This window comes from Phascolarctos cinereus, unplaced genomic scaffold, assembly GCF_003287225.1.
Source record: "Phascolarctos cinereus isolate Bilbo 61053 unplaced genomic scaffold, phaCin_HiC Scaffold_4;HRSCAF=312, whole genome shotgun sequence".
NCBI classification, from domain to species: Eukaryota; Metazoa; Chordata; class Mammalia; order Diprotodontia; family Phascolarctidae; genus Phascolarctos; species Phascolarctos cinereus.
In genome coordinates, this window is record NW_027555847.1 from 440,498,152 (window position 1) to 440,521,336 (window position 23,185).

General features: G+C 43.0%; 1 protein-coding gene across 1 annotated transcript in view; it reads left to right on the forward strand.

Moving 5' to 3' along the window:
* The first annotated feature begins 427 nt into the window (after window positions 1–427).
* Window positions 428–23,185, forward strand: part of ZCCHC2 (zinc finger CCHC-type containing 2) — an 87,787-nt gene continuing 65,029 nt past the window's right edge. Inside the window, 1 exon segment of the mRNA XM_020995701.2 lies at window positions 428–1,848. Within this exon segment, the coding sequence (XP_020851360.1) occupies window positions 862–1,848 (987 nt within the window). The 5' untranslated portion in view covers window positions 428–861.

Consider the following 23,185-nt stretch of genomic DNA (forward strand, 5'->3'; position numbering starts at 1 on the left):
CACACACACACACACACACACACACACACACACACACACACACACACACACACACACACACACACACACTCCGTCACACAAACACGTACACACCTTTCTCCCACTCCCTACCCCCCACCCCCACTTCCGTCTCCCCTGCCTAGCACCTTCCTTCGCTTTGGAACTCTTAGCCATTTAGGACCGCGCGGAAGCCGCGAGGTGGGGGTCGAGGGAGACGACAGAGGAGTAAGAAGGGGGCGGGGCCTTCGGAAGCTGGCGGCTCCAGAGGCCGATGGGTGTGACGCACAGCGGCCTCAGCCTCTAGCCCCGGCCGCTGATTGGCCAGAGAGCCAGTGCGTGGATGCCGGCGGCGTCCATCGCTCCCTCCCGCCCCCTCTACCCCGCCCCGGCCCTCTCTTCCCCTCCTTTCCCTCCAGCCCAGTCCTAGCTCGCTGTTGGGGAGCCGGTTCGCCGCCGCCGCCGCCGCCAGCTCCTTGGCTCCGTGTGTGCGGGAGGAAGCGCGCGACACACACACGTCCGGACACAGAGCCCGAGAGTGGAGGGCGCCGCCGCCCGCCCCGCAGCCGGGAACACCCCGCCCTCTCGCCCGGCGGGGAGACGACGACGACGACGACACCGCCACCCCTCCCGGCTGCCGGAGCCGCCTCCTCCGAGCCGCGGGGAGACTCTCCCCCGGCCTCCCCCGCCCCCTCCCCCACCTGGACTCCGGAGACGGCGGCATGGAGGGGCTCGGCTCCTGACTCTCGGGCGACCCTCGCCCTCGGCTCCCGCGCGCCGCCTGCCCGTTCCCTAGCCTCCGCCTCCCCCCCGCACACGCGCCCCTCCGCCTCCGCCTGCATGTCCGCGCCGCCCTAGCCGAGGATGCTGAAGATGAAACTGCCCCTGAAGCAGACTCACCCCAAGGAGCAGCAGCAGCAGCTGGAGGCTGAGGAGCAGGCGGCGGCGGAGGCGGACGGGCGGATGGGCGTCAAGGACCCGCTCCACCGGCGCGACTGTCACCTCCCGCTGCACCCGGCCGTGCGCCCACCGCTGCCTCCGGGCCCCGGGGGGCGCTGCCTCCGGGAGCGGCCGGGCCCGCTGCGTGGCTTGCTGCTGCCGGGGCCGCCTGTTGCTGCCGGGGCGGCGGCCGTGGCGGCGGCGGCCGGGGAGGGCATGTCCCTGCAGGGCGGCTGCGGCCCCGCCTCGCTGCTCCGGGACCAGGAGCGGGTGTACGAGTGGTTTGGGCTGGTACTGGGCTCGGCGCAGCGCCTCGAGTTCATGTGCGGGCTACTGGACCTGTGCAACCCGCTGGAGCTGCGCTTCCTGGGCTCGTGCCTGGAGGACCTGGCCCGCAAGGACTACCACTACCTGCGGGACTCGGAGGCCAAGGCCAATGGCCTCACGGACCCGGGACAGCTCGGAGACTTCCGAGACCCCGCCGTCCGCTCCCGCCTCATCGTCTACCTGGCGCTGCTGGGCTCGGAGAACCGCGAGGCGGCCGGGCGTCTGCACCGCCTGCTCCCTCAGGTGGACTCGGTGCTCAAGAGCTTCAGCTCCGTGGTCGCCTGCGGCCCCAGCGGCCGCCCGGCCCCAGCCCGCAGCGACCCCGAGCTGGGCGAGGAGAAGGGGGACAAACTGGAGGAGCGGGGCCCGGAAGGCAGTGGCGCGGCGCCCCGAGCCGACGGGCTGGGGTTTGGGGCCCAGGAGGAGCTTCTGCTGCTTTTCACTATGGCCTCCCTGCACCCGGCTTTCTCCTTCCACCAGCGGGTCACCCTGAGGGAGCATCTGGAGCGGCTTCGGACGGCCCTGCGAGGGGACCCGGAGAATGGAGACGTGGAGGAGTGCAACTTCCCTGCCCTCAGGGCCCAGGTAGACTTCTTCCTTGGGAGGGACCTGCGGAGTGTAGAGGGGAAAAGCGAGCCTCTCGTCCGGAAACATAGTGCTACTGTTTCTGTACCTAGAAACATCCTTACTAAACTGTATCTTCTAGACCTCAGTATTCTTCCCACTCTATTTCTCATAGCGTTAGTGTTAATCTTGTTTTTCATGTATTTCACCACTCTCACCCCCACCCGCCATAACAGAAAGCTCTAGAAATCATCCTCAGTGGTAGAATAGCCACAGAAAAGATGGGGATCCCGACTTAGGCCCCCACCATCTCTTTTGGAGGTTCCATTGCATTTTTTTTTGTCTTTTGAACCTACCCAAGGGTGCAGCGAGAAAGCTACCTTAGGAGACTTAATTTCTCTACTGAATTCCTTTCAAGTAGATTTAACCTTTTATAGTACACGTTTAAAAGCCCTAGTATGCTCTTCACTTTTTAATGAGATCTGGTGTGTCCAACCTACCTGATGAAGGTGTTGCTTGCCTCGGAGCATGGGCTGACTTTGGCCACAGCCTAATTCTGACTAAGTCTGATGTCCATCTAAAGAGTTTAGTGGTCTAAAAAAAATCATATACGAATTTATTCATTTCAAATAGAAGTAGCTCCATACACTCTTACAAAGTAAACAAAACAATCAAGAAATACTAGTTTTTCCCCCTTCACTTTTGCATAACCTGGAGCACTGGAAGCTTTTGGTTGTGTTAGTGTTTACACACTGGGTCCATCACCATATGTTGATTCCTTGCCGTAGAGGCTCAGATGTCATTTCCTAAGGATCTTATTGAGCAATCCAGGTGTGACTGGAGAGAATGTATTTGGGCCACTTTTAAACATTTTGATTTTAAAATTGAATTCAAATGTAGTTTTATAAAACCATCTGTGGACTAATGCAGTATTCTAGTTACAGTTTAGGTAACTTGTTTTAGTACTTAAGGGAACTCACTTCTTGGACTACATGCACTTCCTCCCCCTTTTTCATTCCTTGAAATCTCATCATTGGAACTCTGGCTTTTTCATGCAAAAAGCCAGGTGGACTGAGATAGGACTTTGTAAGTTTTGTGCCCTTACTGTGGCTTCTTAAAGAGGCTTTTTCCCCCCTTGCCTGGAAGTTTAGAGATGTAATGTACATACAGGAGCTTTATAAAATCATTTAACTCTTTTTCTAAAACTAAACTTGCTGTGTACATTTTAATTCTCAAAAGTTTCTTAGTATTTTTAAATGGGGGTATGAGGTCATTCTAATGTTTACTATGGATTGCTAAGTAATTTTGTCGTGGGAAATAGAGGTGGCTGAAGTTTTTCTCCTTAAAAATATCCCTTCTCAGATACTTAATATATATTATATGACGGCTTCTTAGATTTAGATGGTGTGGGCAAGCCTAGTTGAAATCTTGAGGAAAGGGCTAGAGATGATAACAAAATCATTTTGATATCCCCCAGCACTTAAAAAATAGTTTGAGTATTTGAAGCTTTACTTGGCAGAGAAATGTTCAAATTCACCTGCCAAGTTGTTAAGCAGCAAGAGTCTGTGGTTAGAAGTAGTTGAAATAGAACTTGGTCCTTTCCTTCTGGGAGCTTACATTCTGATAGCGAATTGCCTTGATTTGTCCTCAGCATTGACCAGTAACTCATGTATCTAATCTTGATTTTGATTTCTTACTGGAAAGTTTATTTGAGAGGATTGTTGGGAGAAGAGTGGATGAAAGAAAGAAGTGTAGTGTGAAAATAAACTATTTTTTAAATCTTAACTGCAACCCAGGACATTTCCTGGCAACCAGTGGCCAGCTGGGAGAAGGGTGGTGGATGGATCTGTATTGGGCATCCTGCCATTAATTTCAGCAAGTCATTAATTTTCAGGAAGTATCCTCTATGCTACCTTAGTGGGAAGAGGCATGTTATGTAGTACTACAGGTGATCATTTTTAGAGGGTGGTTTTCAAACTTGTCTTATGAGAAATAAGTGTGCTTCCCCCAAATGTTTCTTACACCATGTTTAGGTCCTAGCATTTACTCCCTTCATCTAATCAAAAATAGTTCAGGCACATCTACTTCTCATAATAACGTTCTCATTGCCCTACACCGGCATATTCTGCCGAAGAAGAGCCCGGAGGATACTCATTCTCGGTCCTGTGACAGCAAGTACATCTTCCTGTCACTTAATTCCTCATGGGAAGGGGTTGACTGGCTGCGGAGCCCACACAGCTGTTCCCCTGTCCTCTCCTGCCAGCTGGCTTAGGGCAGGAGAAGGGAGCAGCCAGGGTCGGTGAGGGGAGGAAGGGGGGTTTGAGGAGCTCTTTGGCAGTCTGGGAGGAAAAGCCTTAAGCCTCATGGACTTCTTCCCTGAGGGGCTTGAAATCTGTCCCAGACTGTGAAGTGCCCTTGGCAGAGAGGATGGGGCGGGTGTGCCCGGGTCACGTGTTGCCGTGGCACAGTCGGAGGTGGGGGTGGATGCCGATTAGCAATGGGTCTCCATGTGGGGCTTCTACCCTTCCCCCTCAAGATGGCGGCGGGGCCTCTCCCGTCACGTGATAAGGGTAGTTGGGTCCCCGCCCCCTTTCGGGTTGGCTGGGAGCGAGCTGGGGGCTGAGAGCGTCAGTCTTTATGTAAGCTCTGTTCTCTCCTGCTGGGGAGGGGGGGACCCGGGGGAGTACGGGCCCAGCGGAGGGGAGGGGCGGGGCGCACGCCTGGGCGGTCGGCCAATGGGAGGCCGGGGCGGTGCCGGGGCTGAGAGTCCCTCCTTGCCCAGAGTGGGCGAGCCCCTGGGCCGCGTCCATTGTAGGTGAGGACCCGGGGGGTTTGGAGCGTGACTCCGGACCCTCGAGATTGGGGTGGCAGGGTTTCCTTTCTGGCCCGGCAGCTTGAGGAATCGGGCAGCTCAACGCAGCCTCAATTTCCAAAACTTTTAATTGTGACTCAACAAGTGTTCTGGGCTAGTGCCTTAAATTGTCGTTTTATTTCTGTTTCTCCGAGACGTTTATGGTGTCCGGATCAGTGCTCCGACACAGCGACCGCAGAAGAACAGAGCACGGCTGTCGTTTTCATATCAGTCTGGTCACAGAAAGTTGCCCAAACACAACCTTTCCAATAAACAGAATGTCTTACCAAACCTATGACAGTTTTAAATGAGATCTTATTTATCAGATCCACTTAATTCTTCCATATTTTTGAAAAGGATTTATCCGGTATTTCTTCTAAAAGTGAAAATATTTCACATTTCATTTTGGTGTTTCTGTAATACAAAGTTTACAAGATTGTATAGTAAATTTGTTTTGTTCCATATATGAGAATGCAGGATTGCGAGTATTAATTTAGAATTGCCTGGGGGCACCGAGAGGATAAGTGGTTTGCCACGGGTCAGGAGGTAAGTATGTATCAGAGGTGGTACTTGAACCCAGGTCATCCAGATTCAGAGGCTGACTGTAGTCCCATCCTACCCTTCTTCTATTTAGTACATGTTGTATTTTACTGTCATTTGGGTATTCGGAGATATTTTTTGAAATGGAAGTAATGTATTTCTTAAATTCTAGTAAGTTTCAGTAGACTGTTAGTATTATTTCCCCTAGTAGAAAAAGCTTATGTCATTTATCTTTACAAAATATATCCATTTGTTGTGAAATTCTACCATTACATAAGTGTCTGTAGATTATAGGAACATAGTGAATTTTCTTAGATATCCTAGGAAAAAGTGTAATTTGCTGATACTAATGAATGCTGGTTCGAGAAGAAAGGAGTGCTTTGACATGTAGGCTTGTTAATTGAAAATTAAAAGGAAAATTCTTAATCCATGCTAACTTTTCAAGTGGCAGAATCTATTGAAAACAAATCTGATTTGTTCAACTTAATCTTAAAATAGTATGTGACGCATTTTGAAAACTCTGGCAAAGAAAGAGCATCAGTCCATAATTTTTTCTTTTGTACTTTTTGAAAGAGATTGGAGAGTTATACTATGAGGAATGCTCCTGACTGCCCCCTTTTCCTGGAATGCTCTCCCCTCCTCAGCTTCAGCTGTTGACCTCCCTGGCTTCCTTTAAATTCTAACCAACTAAAATCCCATCTTTTACTGGAACCTTTTCTCAACCCCTCTTAATTCTAGTGCCTTCCTTCTTTTAATTATTTACTAGTTATCCTCTTTGTAGTTGGATTTATGTATATATTTGTTTGTATGTTGTCTCTCCATTAGACTGTAAGCTTCTTGAGAACAGGGGACTGTCTTTTGCCTCTTTTTGTAGTCCCAGCACCGTGGTCTGGCATGTGATAGGGACTTTCTAAATGTTTATTGATTGAGGAGATAAAGCCTGCTATTGAACCCCAGTTGCCTCACCAAAAGAAAAGGGGTGGGGGGACGATTGTATTAGACACTTAACAGTTTAAGAACTAAAACATATTTTAAATTTGTTATTCAGTTGTGTCTTACTCTTCATGAACTATCAACTGTCCATGGGATTTTTTTGTCAAAGATACTGGAATGGTTTGCCATTTCCTTTTCCAGTGGATTAAAGCAAACAGAGCTTAAGTGACTTGCCCAGGGTCACACATCTAGTAAGTGTCAATTGTCTGAGGCCAGATTTGAACTCAGATTTTCCTGACTCCAGGCCCATTGCTCTGTCCACTAAGTTACCTAGCTGCCTCCTTAAATTATTAATGATCAATAATTATATTATTAGTTATGGGTTATAATTATTAGAAATAGCACATTAATATAAATTGTATAACATAATTTATATAACGTATGTGAATAAATTTAGTTATGAATTATATAACATATTTGATATATAATATTTTTAGATATTAAATGAAACTACTGAATCACAAAAAGAGGTATATTTTCAGTTGTATGAGTGCTGAGCTGTGCTAGGGTAAAACTAAATCACTGTTTCATTTTTCCTTCCCTGTTACTATAAAGGGCAATACCATCTTGCCAGTCCCCCAGGCTCAAAACCTAGGAGTCATCTGGGATTCCTCACTGGCCCTCACCCCGCCTCTCCCCATGTGCAGTCTACTGCCATAGCCTTTCAGTTTTGCCTTCCCAACATCTCTTAAATATGCCCCTTCTCTCTTCTGACACTGACACCCCTTTAGTACAGGCCCTCATCACCTCATACTTGGACTATTGCAATATCCTGCTTGTGGATCTGTCTGCCTCTAGTCTCTCCCCACTTCAGTTCTTTGTCCAGCCCCTAAAGTGATTTTTCAATCATGTCACCCCCTTTCCCACTACTTGATGAAGTCCAGTGGCTTCCTTTCATCTCCAGGGTGAAACACAAAATCTCCTGGCATTCAGAGCTCATCATAACCTAACTTCCTCCTATCTTTCCAGTGTTCTTACACCTTATTCCTTGTCATGTTCTCTTCCATCCAGTGACAGTGGTCTCTGGGCTGTTCCATGAACAAGACATTCCAGGCAGTGTAAATGGATGAGATAGATGGATTGTCCTTTATGAGGACCAACAAGTGGAACAAGTTGGCTTGATATTAAAATGTTTAGGGTGGGGACAGCTAGGTGGCGCAGTGGATAGAGCACTGGCTCTGGATTCAGGAGGACCCGAGTTCAAATGAGGATTCTAACACATAACACTTATTAACTGTGTGGCCCTGGGCAAGTCACTTAACCCCATTGCCTATCCAAAACAAAAACAAACAAAAAAAATTAAATGTATAGGATGGAATAGAGAGAAGATGGAAAAGGTAGAGAGGAGCCTGTTGTAAAAAGCCTTAAATGCCAAACAGATGTCTTTGATCTTGGAGGTGGTGATAAAGAGCCATTGGAGTTTGAGTATGGGGACTGACGTGGTTAGACGTAAGCTTTTAGGAAAATTGCTGGGGCGACAGCACTGTGGGGAGACACTTGAGGCAGACACACTGATTGGAAAGTTCTTGCAATAGTCTAGGTGATTACAGCTTGAACTATAGGGTATTGGCTATGTGAGGGAAGAGAATGGGATATTGTAAGGCTAGAAAGCACAGCATTTGACAACTCATTGGATATATGGGGTGAGTGAAAGTGAGAAGTTGAAGATGACAATGAGCTTCTATAAGTCTGTGTGACTGGGAAGCATGGTGATGCCCTTGATGCTAAGATGAGGTTGAAAGACAGGAGTGTTTGTGGGGAAAGATTGAATTCTTTTCTGGACATGTTCAATTTGAGATGCCCAAAAAGCAGTAGTGGATGGGATCTCAGGAGAGAGACTACTGCTGGTTATATCAATCTGAGAATCATCTGCATAGAGATAATAATTGAGCACATAACAATTGGTGACATCACCAAAGGAGATAGTAATTAGTCAAACAAGTATTTATTAAACACTTACTATGTGGCAGGCACTGTGCTAAGTACATGGGATACAAAAGAAAGGCGGATTGGATAAATTGGAGATAATTAGAAGGAAGCCACTACCTTAAGAGGAACTGGAAAAGACTGCTTGAGGTGGTGGGATTTTAGCTGGGGACTTGAAGGGGGTGGGGTTGGGTGGGGAGAGAAAGGAGCAAAAGAGAAGATGTTGGTCCAGGATAGACACCTGGGAGTTTGGGGGAGGGCGCATGGCTAGTGGGCGTGAAATGGATGGGTGAAGAAAGTCCAGCAAAAGATACAGATAAGGGGCTTGTCAGACAGGTAGGTGGAAAATCAAGAGAGAGCAGTATCAGGAAAACTAGGACAGGAGGGAATGTCCATGGTAGAGAAAGTGATCAGCTATGCCCAGTGTTTCAGGAGAGGTCAAGAAGGGTAAAGATTGAGAAAAGGCAGTTAGATATGGCAATTAAGAGATCATCATTCACTGTATATTTTCACAAAACAGCTTCTCAGTTTTTAATTTTTCTCTTTACTTAAGATATTCCAGGCTTAACAGAGTATCCAAAATAAATACACCAATGGACCTGAGAGCTAAGTAGAAAAAAGGATCTAAAGAAAGAGAAATATGCACATTACGCTTGCCCCGTCCCCGTTAGTTTTCAGAGTGTTGCTACTTAGTTTTTATTAGAGAACCTTGGCTTTAGCTCCTAGAGCCTGAAAAATGCATTATTCCAATAATAATAACAATTACAAATACACAGAAATCTTCAAATATTTTATACAGTTTATTACAATGGGATTTTACTCAAGTGAATATTTTGAGTATTAAACTCAGCTTTACTTTAAAAGTTGGCATGTGTTGTTTTTTTAACACAAGGTTTATAACTAAAAGGATTGATATATGCAAGAGGGATTAGTTAGTGAGTGAAAATTGTAGGGAGGTACATTTTCAGTTAAATATAAGAGAAGATGTGATGATGTTTTGTTTTTCAGTGGTATCTGACTCTTGGTGCCCCCTTAAGGGGTTTTCTTGGCAGAGACACTTGAAGTGGTTTTGCCATTTTCTTCTCAAGCTCATTTTACAGATGAGGAAACTGAGGCAGTTAAGTGACTTGCTCAGGGTCATACAGCTAGTAAATGTCTGAAGCGAGATGTGAACTCAGAGGAGATGTCTTCCTGACTTCAGGCCCAGCACTCTCTCCACTTCCCTACCTAGCTGAAATTCCCCCATCACTGAAGATTCAACAGGGGCAGTTACTTACTAGCTCAGTGATCCTGGGCAAGTCACTTAATCCTGTTTGCCTCAGTTCCTGCTCTGTAAAATGAGCTGGAGAAAGAAATGGCAAATCACTCCAGTATCTTTGCCAAGAAAATTCCCAAGTGGGGGCACAAAGAGTCAGATGTGATGGAAAATGCCTGAATAAGAAGATTCAAGCAAAGGCTGGATGACCGCTTGTCAAGGATATCTTAAAGGATATTCATGCTTTGGGTAGGAATTGAATTAGTTGACCCTGAAGTTCACTTCAGTCCCACCATTTTTGAATGCAAAACCCAAGTCAGTATTGCTGTTGCTAAATATACTAAGTGCTGTGATTTAAGAACATTTCCCAACATCCAGTATTCCTTTTGAAATCAATATTTGTTGAGACCAAGTCTCCCTACATTGCCTGAGTTCAAAAGGTAGCAACTGGCTGTTCCCACGACCTGATTCCACTCCTGATGGGCATGGAAACTTTGATCTGCTCCATTTCCAACCTGAGCTGGTTTGTCCCTCCTTAATGATGCTTTGGGGGGGCTTGCTATGTTGGTGCTAGACTTAGTACAGACAGTCCATCAGCTTTAGCCTTACTATGTCTCAGAGTTCTTAAGCTCAATTAGTCCACCAGTTTTGGCCTCATCAGGATCAGGAATTAGAGGCATTTGTCACTACACCCAGCAAGTATTAATTGCCGAGTGTGTGCTTGTTTGTATCATACAGCTGAAAAATCTCAGGACCTGGGGAGACCATGTGGCTGATATTGTGCATTTCCACCGCATATCTTTTTTCTGTGGTTAATAAATCATTCTGTTGAAACTCCTGTCACATATGCTGTGGGGTTTCCTTTATTTGAACTTTGATGTCTGAGGACAATTAGGTAGTATTATGGGGGTTATGACATGATTGGACCATCACTTTAGTGGCTGAATGGGGAATGGAGAGAGACTTGAGGCAGGCAGACCCACTTGCAGGCTGTTTCAGTAGCCTTGGTGTGAGGTGATGAAGGCCTTCACTAAAGTGGTGGCAGTGTCAGGAGAAAAGGGGGTGTATTTGAGAAATGTTACAAAGATGAAATTAACAGATTTTGGCAACAGCTTGGATAGCGATGAGGGGGGAAGAGTGAGGAGTCCTGGATGACTTCTAGGTTTCAAGCCTGAGAGACTGGGAGGATGGTGTTGAACTCCATTGGCTGGTCTCCATTCTGACAGTCAGAATGGTTGCATGATTTTCTTCATCTTTGTTAAGCAGCCCATGTGAAGGAGTAAAGCCTGCTGATGGTGGGAATGATCTAAGACTGAGGTTTGGTTGAGCATAATCACAAATATAAAGGAGGGTAGGGACTTGAGAGGACAGTGTAGAGTTGAATTGGTTGTTCAAAGGATCAAGATGAGAAAAAGGATATGGCCTGGGAAAGATTTTGAGGGGTCAAGGAACTGAAGATCGCAGTGCGGACAGAGAGTAGGATTTTGTAAGGCATGGCAGAAAGAGTGATGAAAAGTCGATAGTTATGGTTAGATAAGGGGATTTCAGAATTCTTGAACATAGAGATGGTACATTTCAGGTGGACTGCAAGATCAAGAGTATGTATAACCATCTTTGTGCGTGGCTGAGGCGAGGTGGAGGAGTAAGTCATGAGAAGTGAATAAGGTTGAGTGGTTATCATTTTGAAGGGAGAGTCTGTGTGTTGAAGGGCCCTAGTATGAGGACAGGAGCTGGGAAGGAGAGAAAAAGTGTGAACAAAATGAACTCATTGAGAAAGGGGAGTGACATCGGAATCTCTAGACAACAGCTGCCAGGATTTTGATTGGGTGGTAGATATGAATAGCATGAATCTCAAAGAAGAGAGGTTACTGAGTGATGGAGGTAGATGAAGAACCTGGAAGTGACAATGGGGAGCAAGGAGAATTCCAACTCCCCTGTCTTGACTAGTGAACTGAGGAGAATGAGTGAAAGTGCAGTCAGTATTGGAAAAGGGTGTCCAGGGAGGCTGTGTTATTGGTGGGAGGCTAGGATTAAGTAATAGCTAGTAGCTGGAAGGAATGGGAAGAGAAAAGATTTAATATGAAAAGAAGTTTGTTGCCTATGGAACAGGCATTCCAGAGGACATAGTAGAAAAACTGGATGGTATTTGGTTCAAACGTTGGAGAGGAAGAGGGCTCAAGGAAATGGAATGAAGAATGGGGGGAGAGGGGGATAGGTTTTGGATTATGATCTACACTGTAACTAAATTCCTATCAGGAGTTTAGAGTCACTGGCTCTGAAGGATATGACCAGGTGTGAGAATTCATCATTGAGTGGAGAGTGACAGATGTTTGGGATGAGGCTGGATGCAAGTGCAAAATGAGATGGGAGGTACTATAAGAGAATAGTGAACAGGTAAAGATTTAGTAAACAGGACATTGCTACTGTTTCTGTTAATTAAGCTTTTCTTCCCTAGAAGAGCACAACATAGTTAGTACTTAATAAATAAGTTAATATTATGGTTTGAATTTTTATTTGCCCCAAGCAGCTTGATTTATCTTTATATATAATTGTTGGTGTTGTTCAGTCATTTCAGTCACATCCAACTCTTTGGGACCTCATTTGGGGTTTACTTGGCAAAGCTGCTGGAGTGGTTTGCCGTTTCCTTCTCCAGTTCATTTTACAGAAAAGGAAACAGGTAAACAGGGTTAAGTGACTTGCCCAGGGTCACATAGCTAGTAAGTGTCTGAAGTCAGGAGGGTGTCTTCCTGACTCCAGGCCCAGGGCTGTGTTTACTGTGCCACATAGCTGCCCCTTACGTTGGATTACTTGGTGCTTTTGTGAGGACTAACTAGTATATTAGTTTTTGTTCATAGAAAAGGTAAAAATTTATCTTTGATTAGTGAATGTTTATGCATAATACTGTATAATAGAAGTATTTCCATTTCTTCTCAAGTTAATTATAAACTTAATGTGGTAAAGTAAATTTAACTATTGCATGACATTCATTTTGATTTAATGCCACGCTATGTATGAGATTATTGAATTTCATCAAATCACATGGAAAATGTGACAGGAATGGTATATGAAGTTTGGGCATTTTGGCTACCTGGAAAAGGGAATTCTCAGGTAAAAGTTCATCTTTCAGAAAAGTTGTCTTTTGAAAATGCTTTCATTTTGGATTGTGACCTGGCAAGTAATGATTTTGAAGAGATAGCTTTAAGAGCAATGTGGGTCAGGATATTAAAGTCTCAGGAACAGAAGGCCAATAATTTTCAAGGGGAATCCTGAAAATTTGAAGAGAATCCCAGGATGAAAAGTCATATTCTCATTTTAAGTTCTTTTAATCTTAAAACCAACTCAGTTATCTTTTGTTGTACCTTCATGCACAGAAATGTGTGTTTGACCAGCTCGTTCAACACTGTCATGAGGATCCCCTTAACAATGTCCAGATGAAAAAGGGATTATTCCTTGTACTTGGTGAATTCCTCCAAATGTGCCTTCCAGCAGATAATACTGTGTTGATGGCCTTGACCCCCAAATGTAATAGGATCTCTTTGGTAAGATCATGATTTTTGATGAGATAGTTTTAAAAGTCAGTACAGAAAAAAAAAAAAACTAGATGGATGAAAAATGCATTTGGATGGCTGGTGGTACATTACATTAATACATATATTTGGTACAAGTTTTGCAGTTGGACAGTGAATTAGTCCCAAATTTGGAGAAGGGAGAAAGCAGACTGGATTACATTTGAAAAACTGAACATTATTTTAAGCTCCATCATACAAAATCATTCATTGATTAACTTAGAGGACTATATCCAGTTCTTTACAGAATTCTGTGTGTGTATTTTGGGGCATAAAATCGGTTGTCATTATGGTAATCTGTTGTTTTATATCAGTCATGAACTCTTGGTGAGGGGACTAGAGAAAAGTAGCAAGGTATAGTGATAAATTCCCTGGACTTGTAGTCTGGAATATCTGAATTCAGATCCTGTCCAGACATTTGGTTAGCTGTGCAACCCCTGGGCAAGTCATTCTTACCTTATCTGTAAAATGTGGCTAATGCATACCTGGTAAGGTTATTGTTGAGATGAACAATTTATAAGTAAAACACTTTTAAAAAAAGCTAAAATTGTCATGAAAATGTCACATTATGATTGTGCTCCATGATGTGATGATTTTTACTGCTTTGGGGCACCTGACAAAAAACTTCCAATTCCTTTATTTTTCCTCTCCAAGGAGAAACTGCAAGCTCTCCTTCTACTTTGTTATACATGGTTTTCTGATTTGGTGGTCCAAATGTTAATATAGATATAGTTCAGTTATTCCAGTAGTGTCATTGCACAAAGAACACAAGTTTAGAGTAGGAACAGTTAAGGAGATGAAGGATCTGAGAAAGTGGGTTTTTAAAAGGATCATCAGCATGAAGTTTTACAGGTTTAATGGCAGCAGTTGGGGGTGAAGTGAAGAAGACTGTTAGCCAAATGCTGAAGTCATCGAAGAAGGTAGGATAGTATCCTGGAGATGGATAGATAAATGAATGACAAGATTCTGAAGAGGGTGGTGTAGTCAAATCAGAGGAACTTGAAAGAAGATTGTTAGTGATAATGACAAAGCAATGGTCTAGAATGAAAACTTAGTTTTGAAGTCTGGTTTTTTGACGTTGGAAAAAGTCACTTAACCTCACTAGATATTTTTATTTGTAAAAATGAAGGACTAGGGGCAGTTAGGTGGCACAGTAGATAGAGCTCTGGCCTTGGAGTCAGGAGGACCAGAGTTCAAATGCAGCCTCAGACACATGACACCTACTAGCTGTGTGACCCTGGGCAAGTCACTTAATGCTGATTGCCTCACCAAAAAGCAAAAAAAAAAAAAAGACTAGATCTTTAAATGGTCCCTTGTAGTTCCAAATTGTATGGTCCTATAAGTGATATTGGAAAGCTGCAAGTGGTAGGAGTAAGCAGACTTCCTTCTAGCTCTGTAAAACTAAAAGGAGATGGTGCATGAGAGGAAGAGGGACCAGAAAATGACCCTCAATTTGATGTTCTCAAGGGAAAGTTTCATTTAGTGTGGAACTAAAACAAATACAGAATATTCCAAAAGTCTTAGTGCAGTTTTAGCTATTAAAGCTTAACATTTTCCTCTTTTCCTCCACTACTGGGTGTCCCAGAAGTCTTAGTTCAGTTTTAGTAAGATTGAAGAGGAGTTTGACAGTAAAACAATAAATTCTAAGGGCGTGGTGGAAATCTTGAACAGAGGGGTGGGGCTAGAATAGGAGTGAGTTAAGTTACATGAGTATCATAGGGAATGAGTGGCAGGGAAGGAGGGTTTGCCACCTAAGTGTGGTTTTCCATGACAAGTATGAAGGATAGTGGGAACAGTTTGGAAGGGCTCTGAGCAATAACACAGAGTATAAAATAAATCAGCCCTGTGGTCACTTCCAGTTGCTTGAATGTTTCCAGGGTGCAGCTGGTGACTTCCATTTAGATTAAGTATTCTTAACCTGTCATCTACCCCCACAGGGTCTGGGGATAGATTTCAGGGAGTCCATGAACTTGGATGAGAAAAGATTTACATCTTTATTTTCACTAACCTTTAACTGAAATTTAGCTTTTCCTTTGAGTATGAAAGTAGGCAACAAACATTCTGAGAAGGGGTCCATAGTTCACCAGATTGCTAAAGGAATCCATGTGATTAAAAAAAAAGTTAACTCGTAATTTAGTATGTATGAATTAGTCACAGGCCTTCAGGAATAGTTTCAGTGGTGGTGTATGTATAGCTACTCTGCTAAAGGTCTCTGTGGTTGGAAGGAGGAGAGTAGGGGGTAGATAGATCTTGTTCAAGGCCAGCCTACCAACATGCAAATGAGATGAGGAATGCAGTGAAAAACTCAGATTAGACTGAATTTTTGGCTCACTGGACTGGTCGAGGCAGTCAGTCTATCAAGGCAGTTGTTGGTATGTGTTGTAACAACTACCTGTGTCCCACATTTGATCCCATTTCCAAATTTGTAGTTGAACCAGATATTGGGTGAGGTGGTAGGAAGCGAGTATGAAAGGGAGTAGTGACTGGAAATCTCTTGCTTATTCTCTGAACTTTAAACATGCAACACATACTTTTATCTCTTGATTTCTCCCATTATCTTTCTCTCAATAGTAAGAATAGATTGGCCTTCTAAAGCTGTAGGATAACTGACCCTCTTTGCATTAGACATTGTTAGATTATTGTTTGCATAGCTAGATACGCTATCATTATTAGATGGTGGTTTACATTAGTTAAGACCTGTAGCCTTTAGCAGTACAAAAAGTAAAATTTGTTAGATAATTCTTTTATTTTAAATAACCCATGGTGAAGTAAGGCCTTCTAATCTGTCTAGTAAGCTTTATAACATGTCCTTATAGATATAAATGAAATTATCCCAAAGGAAAAACTTTAAGGTTACAAGCATTTAAAAATAGAATGCTTATTTTTAGACATTTTCCTTTAAAGTTTTTAAAAGTCTGAAAAAAGCTTGTAGTGTGAAATAATTTTTAATTTTAGTAAACTCTTTACCTTTAGTTCAAGAAAGGAGAACTCCCTTACACGTGTTTTTTTTTTTAACTTAAAGAATTTTTTAGGGACAGCTAGGTGGCGCAGTGGATAGAGCACCGGCCCTGGAGTCAGTTCAAATGCATCCTCAGACATATAATACTTCCTAGCTGTGTGACTCTGGGCAAGTCACTTAATCTCAATTGCCTCACTTAAAAAAAAAAAGAATTCTTTGAATTTAAATGCTAATTGAAAGAGCCAGTAAAAACATTGAAGATTGTGTAGTATTAAATTAAAATTGAACTTTTATTACTAAAAATGAAGTTTGAACACTAATCTCTTTTTCACGGAGTCTTTTAGTAAGGAGATGCTCTCTGGGACTGTGTCCACACGTGAGGTAAAGTAGTTAAAAATTTAGAGTATAGTATTTTGTGATCCCACATGCAATCTATTCATATAATCACTGTATCATCTTACTGCTCATGAGAGGAGTTAAAGTTGTTTTATCTTTTGTGAAACTAATTTGCAATTGAATATTTAGATTTTTTTGCATTTTGAAATACAGGTAATGGCAAGCAGACAACATACTGGGAAAGAGAATCCTTGAACACACTGACTTCATAGCAGAGAGTTAGGAAAAGCACTTTGTTGACAAAGTGTTTTAGGATATATTCTTCATCACCTAGATCTAACCTCAGTGTACTCTTAAATTTTTGTTTCTCTCTGGCTTCCTTACATTCAGTCAGTCAGTAAGTCTTGTTCATTCTTTCTTTGCATCTCAAATCAGTTCCTTCCTTTTCATTCCCACTGTAAATGTGTCAGTTAAGTTCCATGTTACCCCAGCGATCATTGGGTCATAGATTTAGAGCTGGGAGTTCAGTTCCCTTAAAGATAAGGAAGGTGAGGCACAGTGAGGTTAAGTGACTTTTCCAAGGTCACACAGCTAGTGAGTAACTAAGGCAAGATTGGAATTCAGGTCTTTCTGGCTATAAGTCTGGCATTCTATCCACCATAGCACTTTATTGCCTCAGTAGTCTGGGAAATGTTCTTTCCTATATGTTCTTAGCATCGGAATACACTCAGCATACTGCCATCACATTAATCTTAAAACATTGGATTGACATATTCATGAATCCGAAATTCCTTTATCTGATCATAATCTGTTGTCTTTCTATCTCTCCTTTATGCTTGTATCCCAGAACACTGTTCTTCCTTCTCATTTCATCTTCTAGTCCCTCTCCCCCATACCAGCTTCACTCTCTTTTCACCATCTTGACCCTATGATGAACCAGTTCAGCTCTACACTGTTCTTTTCTTGTCCATTGCCTTCTTATCCCATTGCCTGTCTTTTCCTGACAAACCTTAGCCTTAGATTACTCCCACCTTTTGCTGCTTTGTTTCCTAGGTATGTGTTACTGAAGGAAGCTGGAAAAAAATCAGAAAACTGTGCCATCTGATTAACTACAGATTTGTGTTACATAATCTAAATTGGGCCCTCCTTGTGGGAATCATTTCACTTCCCTTAATCTGTTCACTATTCCACTCGCCACAGCACCTTTTCCAGATTTTTTAAAATCCCTCATAACTACCTCTTTCCCAACCCTCTCAGCTGGAAACCTTGCCTCACATTTCACTTAAAAAAATTGAGGCCGTTCTCTTCTGAGCCCCCTCTTCTGCCCTCCAGCTCCTTCCCTCACAACATTTAGTTGCAGAAGGCAATGATCCTTCTCATTGCTAAGGCAAACCCCTCTATATACACAAGTGTTCCATTTTATCCTGTCTTCTCCAGCAGATTTCCACCTTTGTCATCCCTACTCTCTAGCTTATCTTCAATATTTCCCCGTCTACTGGATGCTTCTTTCCCTTCTACAAACATGTTTATGCCTTCCCCATCCTCAAAAAACCCTTACTTCATCCATCCATCTCACCTGTCAACCTATATTTTCCATCCCTTTTTTGACTAAACTCCTTGAGAAGACTATTTATAATAGTGCCACCGCTTCCTTTCCTCTTTTAATTCTCTATAGCTTAGCTTCTGACCTCATCGTTCAACTCTTCCTGTGGGCAGAGAAAGACGAAATGTCTGAGGAAACAAAGATTTGAGCTTCCGAGCCTATGGATTTTATTAAGCATTGCATGCCAATTGCTCAACAAATAGGGACCATTAATTTCCTCAGTTTTGGCACTGGATCCCAAATACAAAGGGAGATTTTTATACATTAGAAACAATTACTCAAATAAGACCAACTAATTAAAACCAAGAAACAGTTAACCAGGATAAATCTCATTTCTAATTGGAGGAAAGATTAGGGACTTTCCCAATTGGGAGGGGTAGGTGAACATGTACAATTCCCTGAAATCAGAAAAAGAGATGTCCAACTCCCCCCAAGTGTAACCAGGGTTACACAGCTAGTGAGTATGATGTGTTGGAGGCCAGATTTGAACTTGGGTCCTCCTGACTCCAGGACCAGTGCTCTATCTACTGTTCTACCTAGCTGCCCCTGAGATGTATAATTGTGGGGAAACTCCTTGCATCAGTCTTTAGATCTGATCAGGTTTGTGGTCACCATAACCTAGGACCTTAGTTAAGTGTCTCTGAGCAATAGGAAGAGGTGGTCTAGCTTCCCAGTCATGCAGGGATAGGTTCGGACAATGCAACAAAGTCCTCTCACAATTCCCACAATTAAATAAAGTTTTCTCACAAAATAGAAATGAGACACAGCCCATAATTGAATAGAATTGAGCTAGCTCCAGAATTGATTCAGTGTGGTTCATTCAGTTCCCACCACCACTTGGTGTTCTAATCCCCTTGATTTGCCTCACTTCAAAGTTACCAACAATCTCTTAATTGCCAAATCTCCTGGTCTTCTCTCAATCCTCATCTTTCTTGACCTCTCTGCAGCCTTTGAAACTAACAGTCACCCTCTTCTCCTTAATAATCTCTTCTCTGAATTTTCATGACACTTCTGCAACTTACAGGCATAGTTGCTTGGGTACTGAGAAGTTAAATGACTTGCTAAGGAGTTTTTAGATAGTATAAACCAGAGATAAAATTGAACTCAAATCTTCCTAACTCAGAGGTTAACTCCCAGCCCCTACTCACCCCACCTTAATTTAGTAAATATTGAATAATGAAGTGGCCTTTTGCCTCAATAAGGCAAATGCCCTATTTGTACAAGTGATCCTGTGCCATCCCATCTTCTGCAGCAGATTGTCTCCTCAGTTATCCCTACTCTCTCACTTACTTTCAATCACTCTGTGTCTACTGGCTTTTCCTCTCCTGCTTACAAACATACCCATCTTCTTCATCCTCAGAAAACCCTTACTTGATCCATCCAACCCCCTCCCTTTTTTTGACTAAAATTTAGAAGGCTGTCCACAATAAGTTTCTTCACTTTTCATTCTCTTCTTAACTTTTTGTTGTTGTTGTTGTTGTTGTTGTTGTTGTGGTTGTGGTTAGGCAATCAGTGACTTGCCCAGGGTCACACAGCTAGTCAGTGTTAAGTATTTGAGGCTGGATTTGAACTCAGGTCCTCCTGACTCCACGGCCAGAGTTCTATCCACTGTACCACCTAGCTGCCCTGGTCTTCTTAACTTTTGCAGTCTGACTTCCAACTTTATCATTCACAGGAAATTGCCCTTTCCAAAGTTAGTAACAATTTCTTAATTGACAATTCTAATGGTCTTTTCTCAGTCCTCATCCTTTTTGGCCTCTCTTCCTTTGAAACTGTCAATTACCTTCTTTTGCTTGATATTCTTTTCTCCCTAGGTTTTTGAACCCTCTCCTGATTCTCCTCCTACCTATCTGACTGCTCCTTCTGAGTTTCCTTCACTGGATTTTGACATGCCCGCTACCTGTGAGTATTCTACAAAATTGTGTCCTGGGCTCTCTTTTTTCTCTATACTTTTTCAGTTGATGATCTCATCAGCTCCCATGGATTTAATTACAACCTCTATGCTAATGATTCTCAAATCTTACTTATCCAATCCCAACCTTTCTGCTGACCTCCAAATCTCATGTCTCCAACTACCTGGCTTCTTGAATTAGAATTCCCGTAGTCATCTTCAGCTTACTCTGCCCAAAATGGAACCCCTTATATCTCCATCCATACCCCCCTTTGTTCCTTCATTTTAACTCCTCTGTTACTGTTGAGGGTAGCACCAACCTTCCAGTTACTCAGGCTCACAACCTAGCTGTGATTCTCAACTCCTCAGTCTCTCTCATCTGCCCTCTGTTGCCAAGGCCTGTCAGTTTCACCCTTGTAACTTTTAGTACATATGCCTCCTTTCATGCCACCACCCTCATCACTCCATACCTGGACTATTGCAGTAGTCTGCTAGTTGGTCTCCCTGCCACAAGTCTCTCCCCACTTCAGTCCATCCTCCTCTGAGTCATCAGAATGATTTTTCTAAAATCTTCTCTCTCCCCCTTCCCCAAATCAATAAACTGCAGTAGCTCCTGTCACCTCCAGAATTAAATATAAAAACCTTGTGGTCAAAACCTTTCATTACTTTCCCTTTCCATCTCCCTTTGCAGGCTTCTTATAGCATCCCACCACCCCCACAATCCAATGACAGTAGCATCTTTGCTGTTTCTGGCAAAAGACACTTCATCTCCTCACTGGGCATCTTCATTAGTTGCTATCCATGCTTGGAATGCTTTCTGTCCTCATCTCTATCTCCTGGCTTTGTTCAAGTCCCAACTAAAATCCCACCTTCTGCAGGAAGTCTTGTCCAGTCCCTCTTAATTCTAATGCCTTCCCTCTGTTGATTATTTCCAATTATTCTCTATATAGTTTATTCATATATAGTTATTTTAAGCCTAGTGGCACGGTGAATAGAGAGCTGGACCTGGAGTCAGGAAGACCTGAATTCAAATGTGGCCGTAGACACTAGCTGTATGACCCTGAAGTTGCTTAATCCTGTTTGCCTCAGTTTCCTCAGCTGTAAAATGAGCAATAGAAGGAAATGACGATCCTCTCCAGAACCCCTGCCAAGAAGACCCCAGATGGGATCAGGAAGAGTCAGACACTACTGAAACAACTGAACAACATTTTAAGCATGCTGACTCCTCTATTAAATTGTTAGGTCCTTAGGAACCAAGACAACTTCCAGCACTTAGCATAGTGCCTGGCACATAGTAAGAGTTTAATATACATTTATTGCCTTGACTTTTAATATTTGGTAATAATTTTTTTAAATTGGCACATAGCCAGTGTGTGTCAGAGGCTGGGCTTGAACCCAGGTCATTCAGATTCTGAAATCTGAATTTCGGAAATTCTGAAATTCAGATTCTGAAACTAGGCTGTCTAGTCATCATGACTCTGTATATAAACATAGGCCATTCTAATAGAAATTATTTCACAAGTATGAGAAAGTGGGATTTAAATGCTCATAATCAGATGTTTTGATTCAGTTTTTTTGTTTGTGTTATTCTGTGGGCAAATTTTTTTTTCCTGTTGTTTTGGAATTTTTTTTTCTTCTTTGAGATCTTGAAAATTAATACCCGAGTATCTTAAAATTTTTTTCCTCCAAATATTTTAGCCTGCAACATGTCTCCAAAAACATCTTGGCCCACTAGAAAGAGCTCAGACTTAACACAGTTTCTACATGCCATTCACCCCAAGTTCGCTTCCAAATGAGGCCTGGCTGATGAGTGGGTGAGGCTGCATCTCTGCCAAGTACTGGTCTGGGCAGGACAGGTCTTTTGCTCTTCATAATTGGGCTGCTAGCCAGTCTTTAGACTTTGCTCCCAAATTTCCTGGTTTCTCACTCTTCTGACCTTTCAGAGTTGTCAGGATCTCTAGTGTCCATCTAAAAGCTGAAAAGAATATGTGCCATAGAGACAGAAGTGATCATGAGGCCCTTCCTCCATCCATCAGGAGCCCCAGAGCAGCTAATCTTCCTTTTCTAGTTAGCCAGGCCAGAAAACCAGAGTCCTAAATTGTTATCTCTAAAACATAATTTGCACTGTTTCTGGTAGGATGCCCTCTCATTTTCTTGAGGGCCATATTTACTTCATGGAGTATCATATGCTAAATTAAGATTCCAGTGTCTTTGCTGGTAATAGCTATAAAAATGCTGATGAAACTTTTCTTTTTTCATTGCTGTTTTTTTTAATTTAATATTTAAATGCTTTTGATATAACCTGGCTTCGTTGGTTTCATGCCAAGCTTTTTGTAAGCTTGTTTTGGCTGTTGCTATCTGCTCTTGTTGCCTCCCTTTTTCTCTCAGCTCTTTGCAGTCTGGCTTCTTATCACTCAACTGAAAAGACTATCTCCAGAGTTACAAATAATTTTTCAATTGCCAAACCTGAGGGCCTTTTCTCGATTATCATCCATTTTTTTACTTCTCTATGATATTCAATACTATTAGGCTGTCTTTCTTCCTGGAAACTCTCCATTCTGGGTTTTTGTGGCACTGAACTCGTGGTTTTCATACTTGCCTGACCCTTCCTTTGCTAGATCATCACTTGCTCCTTCCCCAAATAAGTGTATCCCTGCAGCCCTTTCTCAATATTTTCTATTGGTGATTTTGTCAACTGCCATGGCTTCAATTTGTCATCTCTTCATAGGTGACTTCAAGATCTACATAGCTAGCCCTAATCTCTCTCTTGAGCTCTTCCTACATCAGCACCTGCCTGTTAAACAACTGGATATCTCAGGCATTTCAAAGTCAGCCTGTCTAAAACATTTCCCCCCCCTAAACTCCTCTTCTGAACTCCCCTGCTTCTGTTGAGATAGCCACCATCCTTCTAGTTACTTAGAGTACCTTTGACTTTTCCCTCTTAATCTGTGAGTCCAAGTCTTCATAGATTGCACTGCCACAGCACCTCTGGCATCTGTCCCTTTCTTTCTGCTAACACAGTCACCAGTGTAATTCATACCCTTCTCATCTCTTATTTGGACTATAGCAGAAGTCTCCTAATTATTCTTCTTGACTCATCTCTCCCCTCTCTAAACTATCTTCCAGGGGTCAAAGGGATATTTCTAAAGTACGAGTCTGACTGGATCTAATTATTCACTGCTTAATAAACTCATGGTTCCTTACTGCCTCTAGGATGAAATACAGACTCTTTTATTTGGCATTTAAAACACTTGTTCTAATCTACCTTTCTAGCCTTATTTTATATTAGTGCCTTTCAGGTACTCAGCAATTTAAGTAAATAAGACTTTGCACTGGCTGCCCCCCTGCCAGGAAGGGGCTCTTTCCGTAGTCTCACTTTTTTACAATTCTTGATTTCCTTAAAAACTTCACCTGAAGGGTCATATTCTACATGAAGCC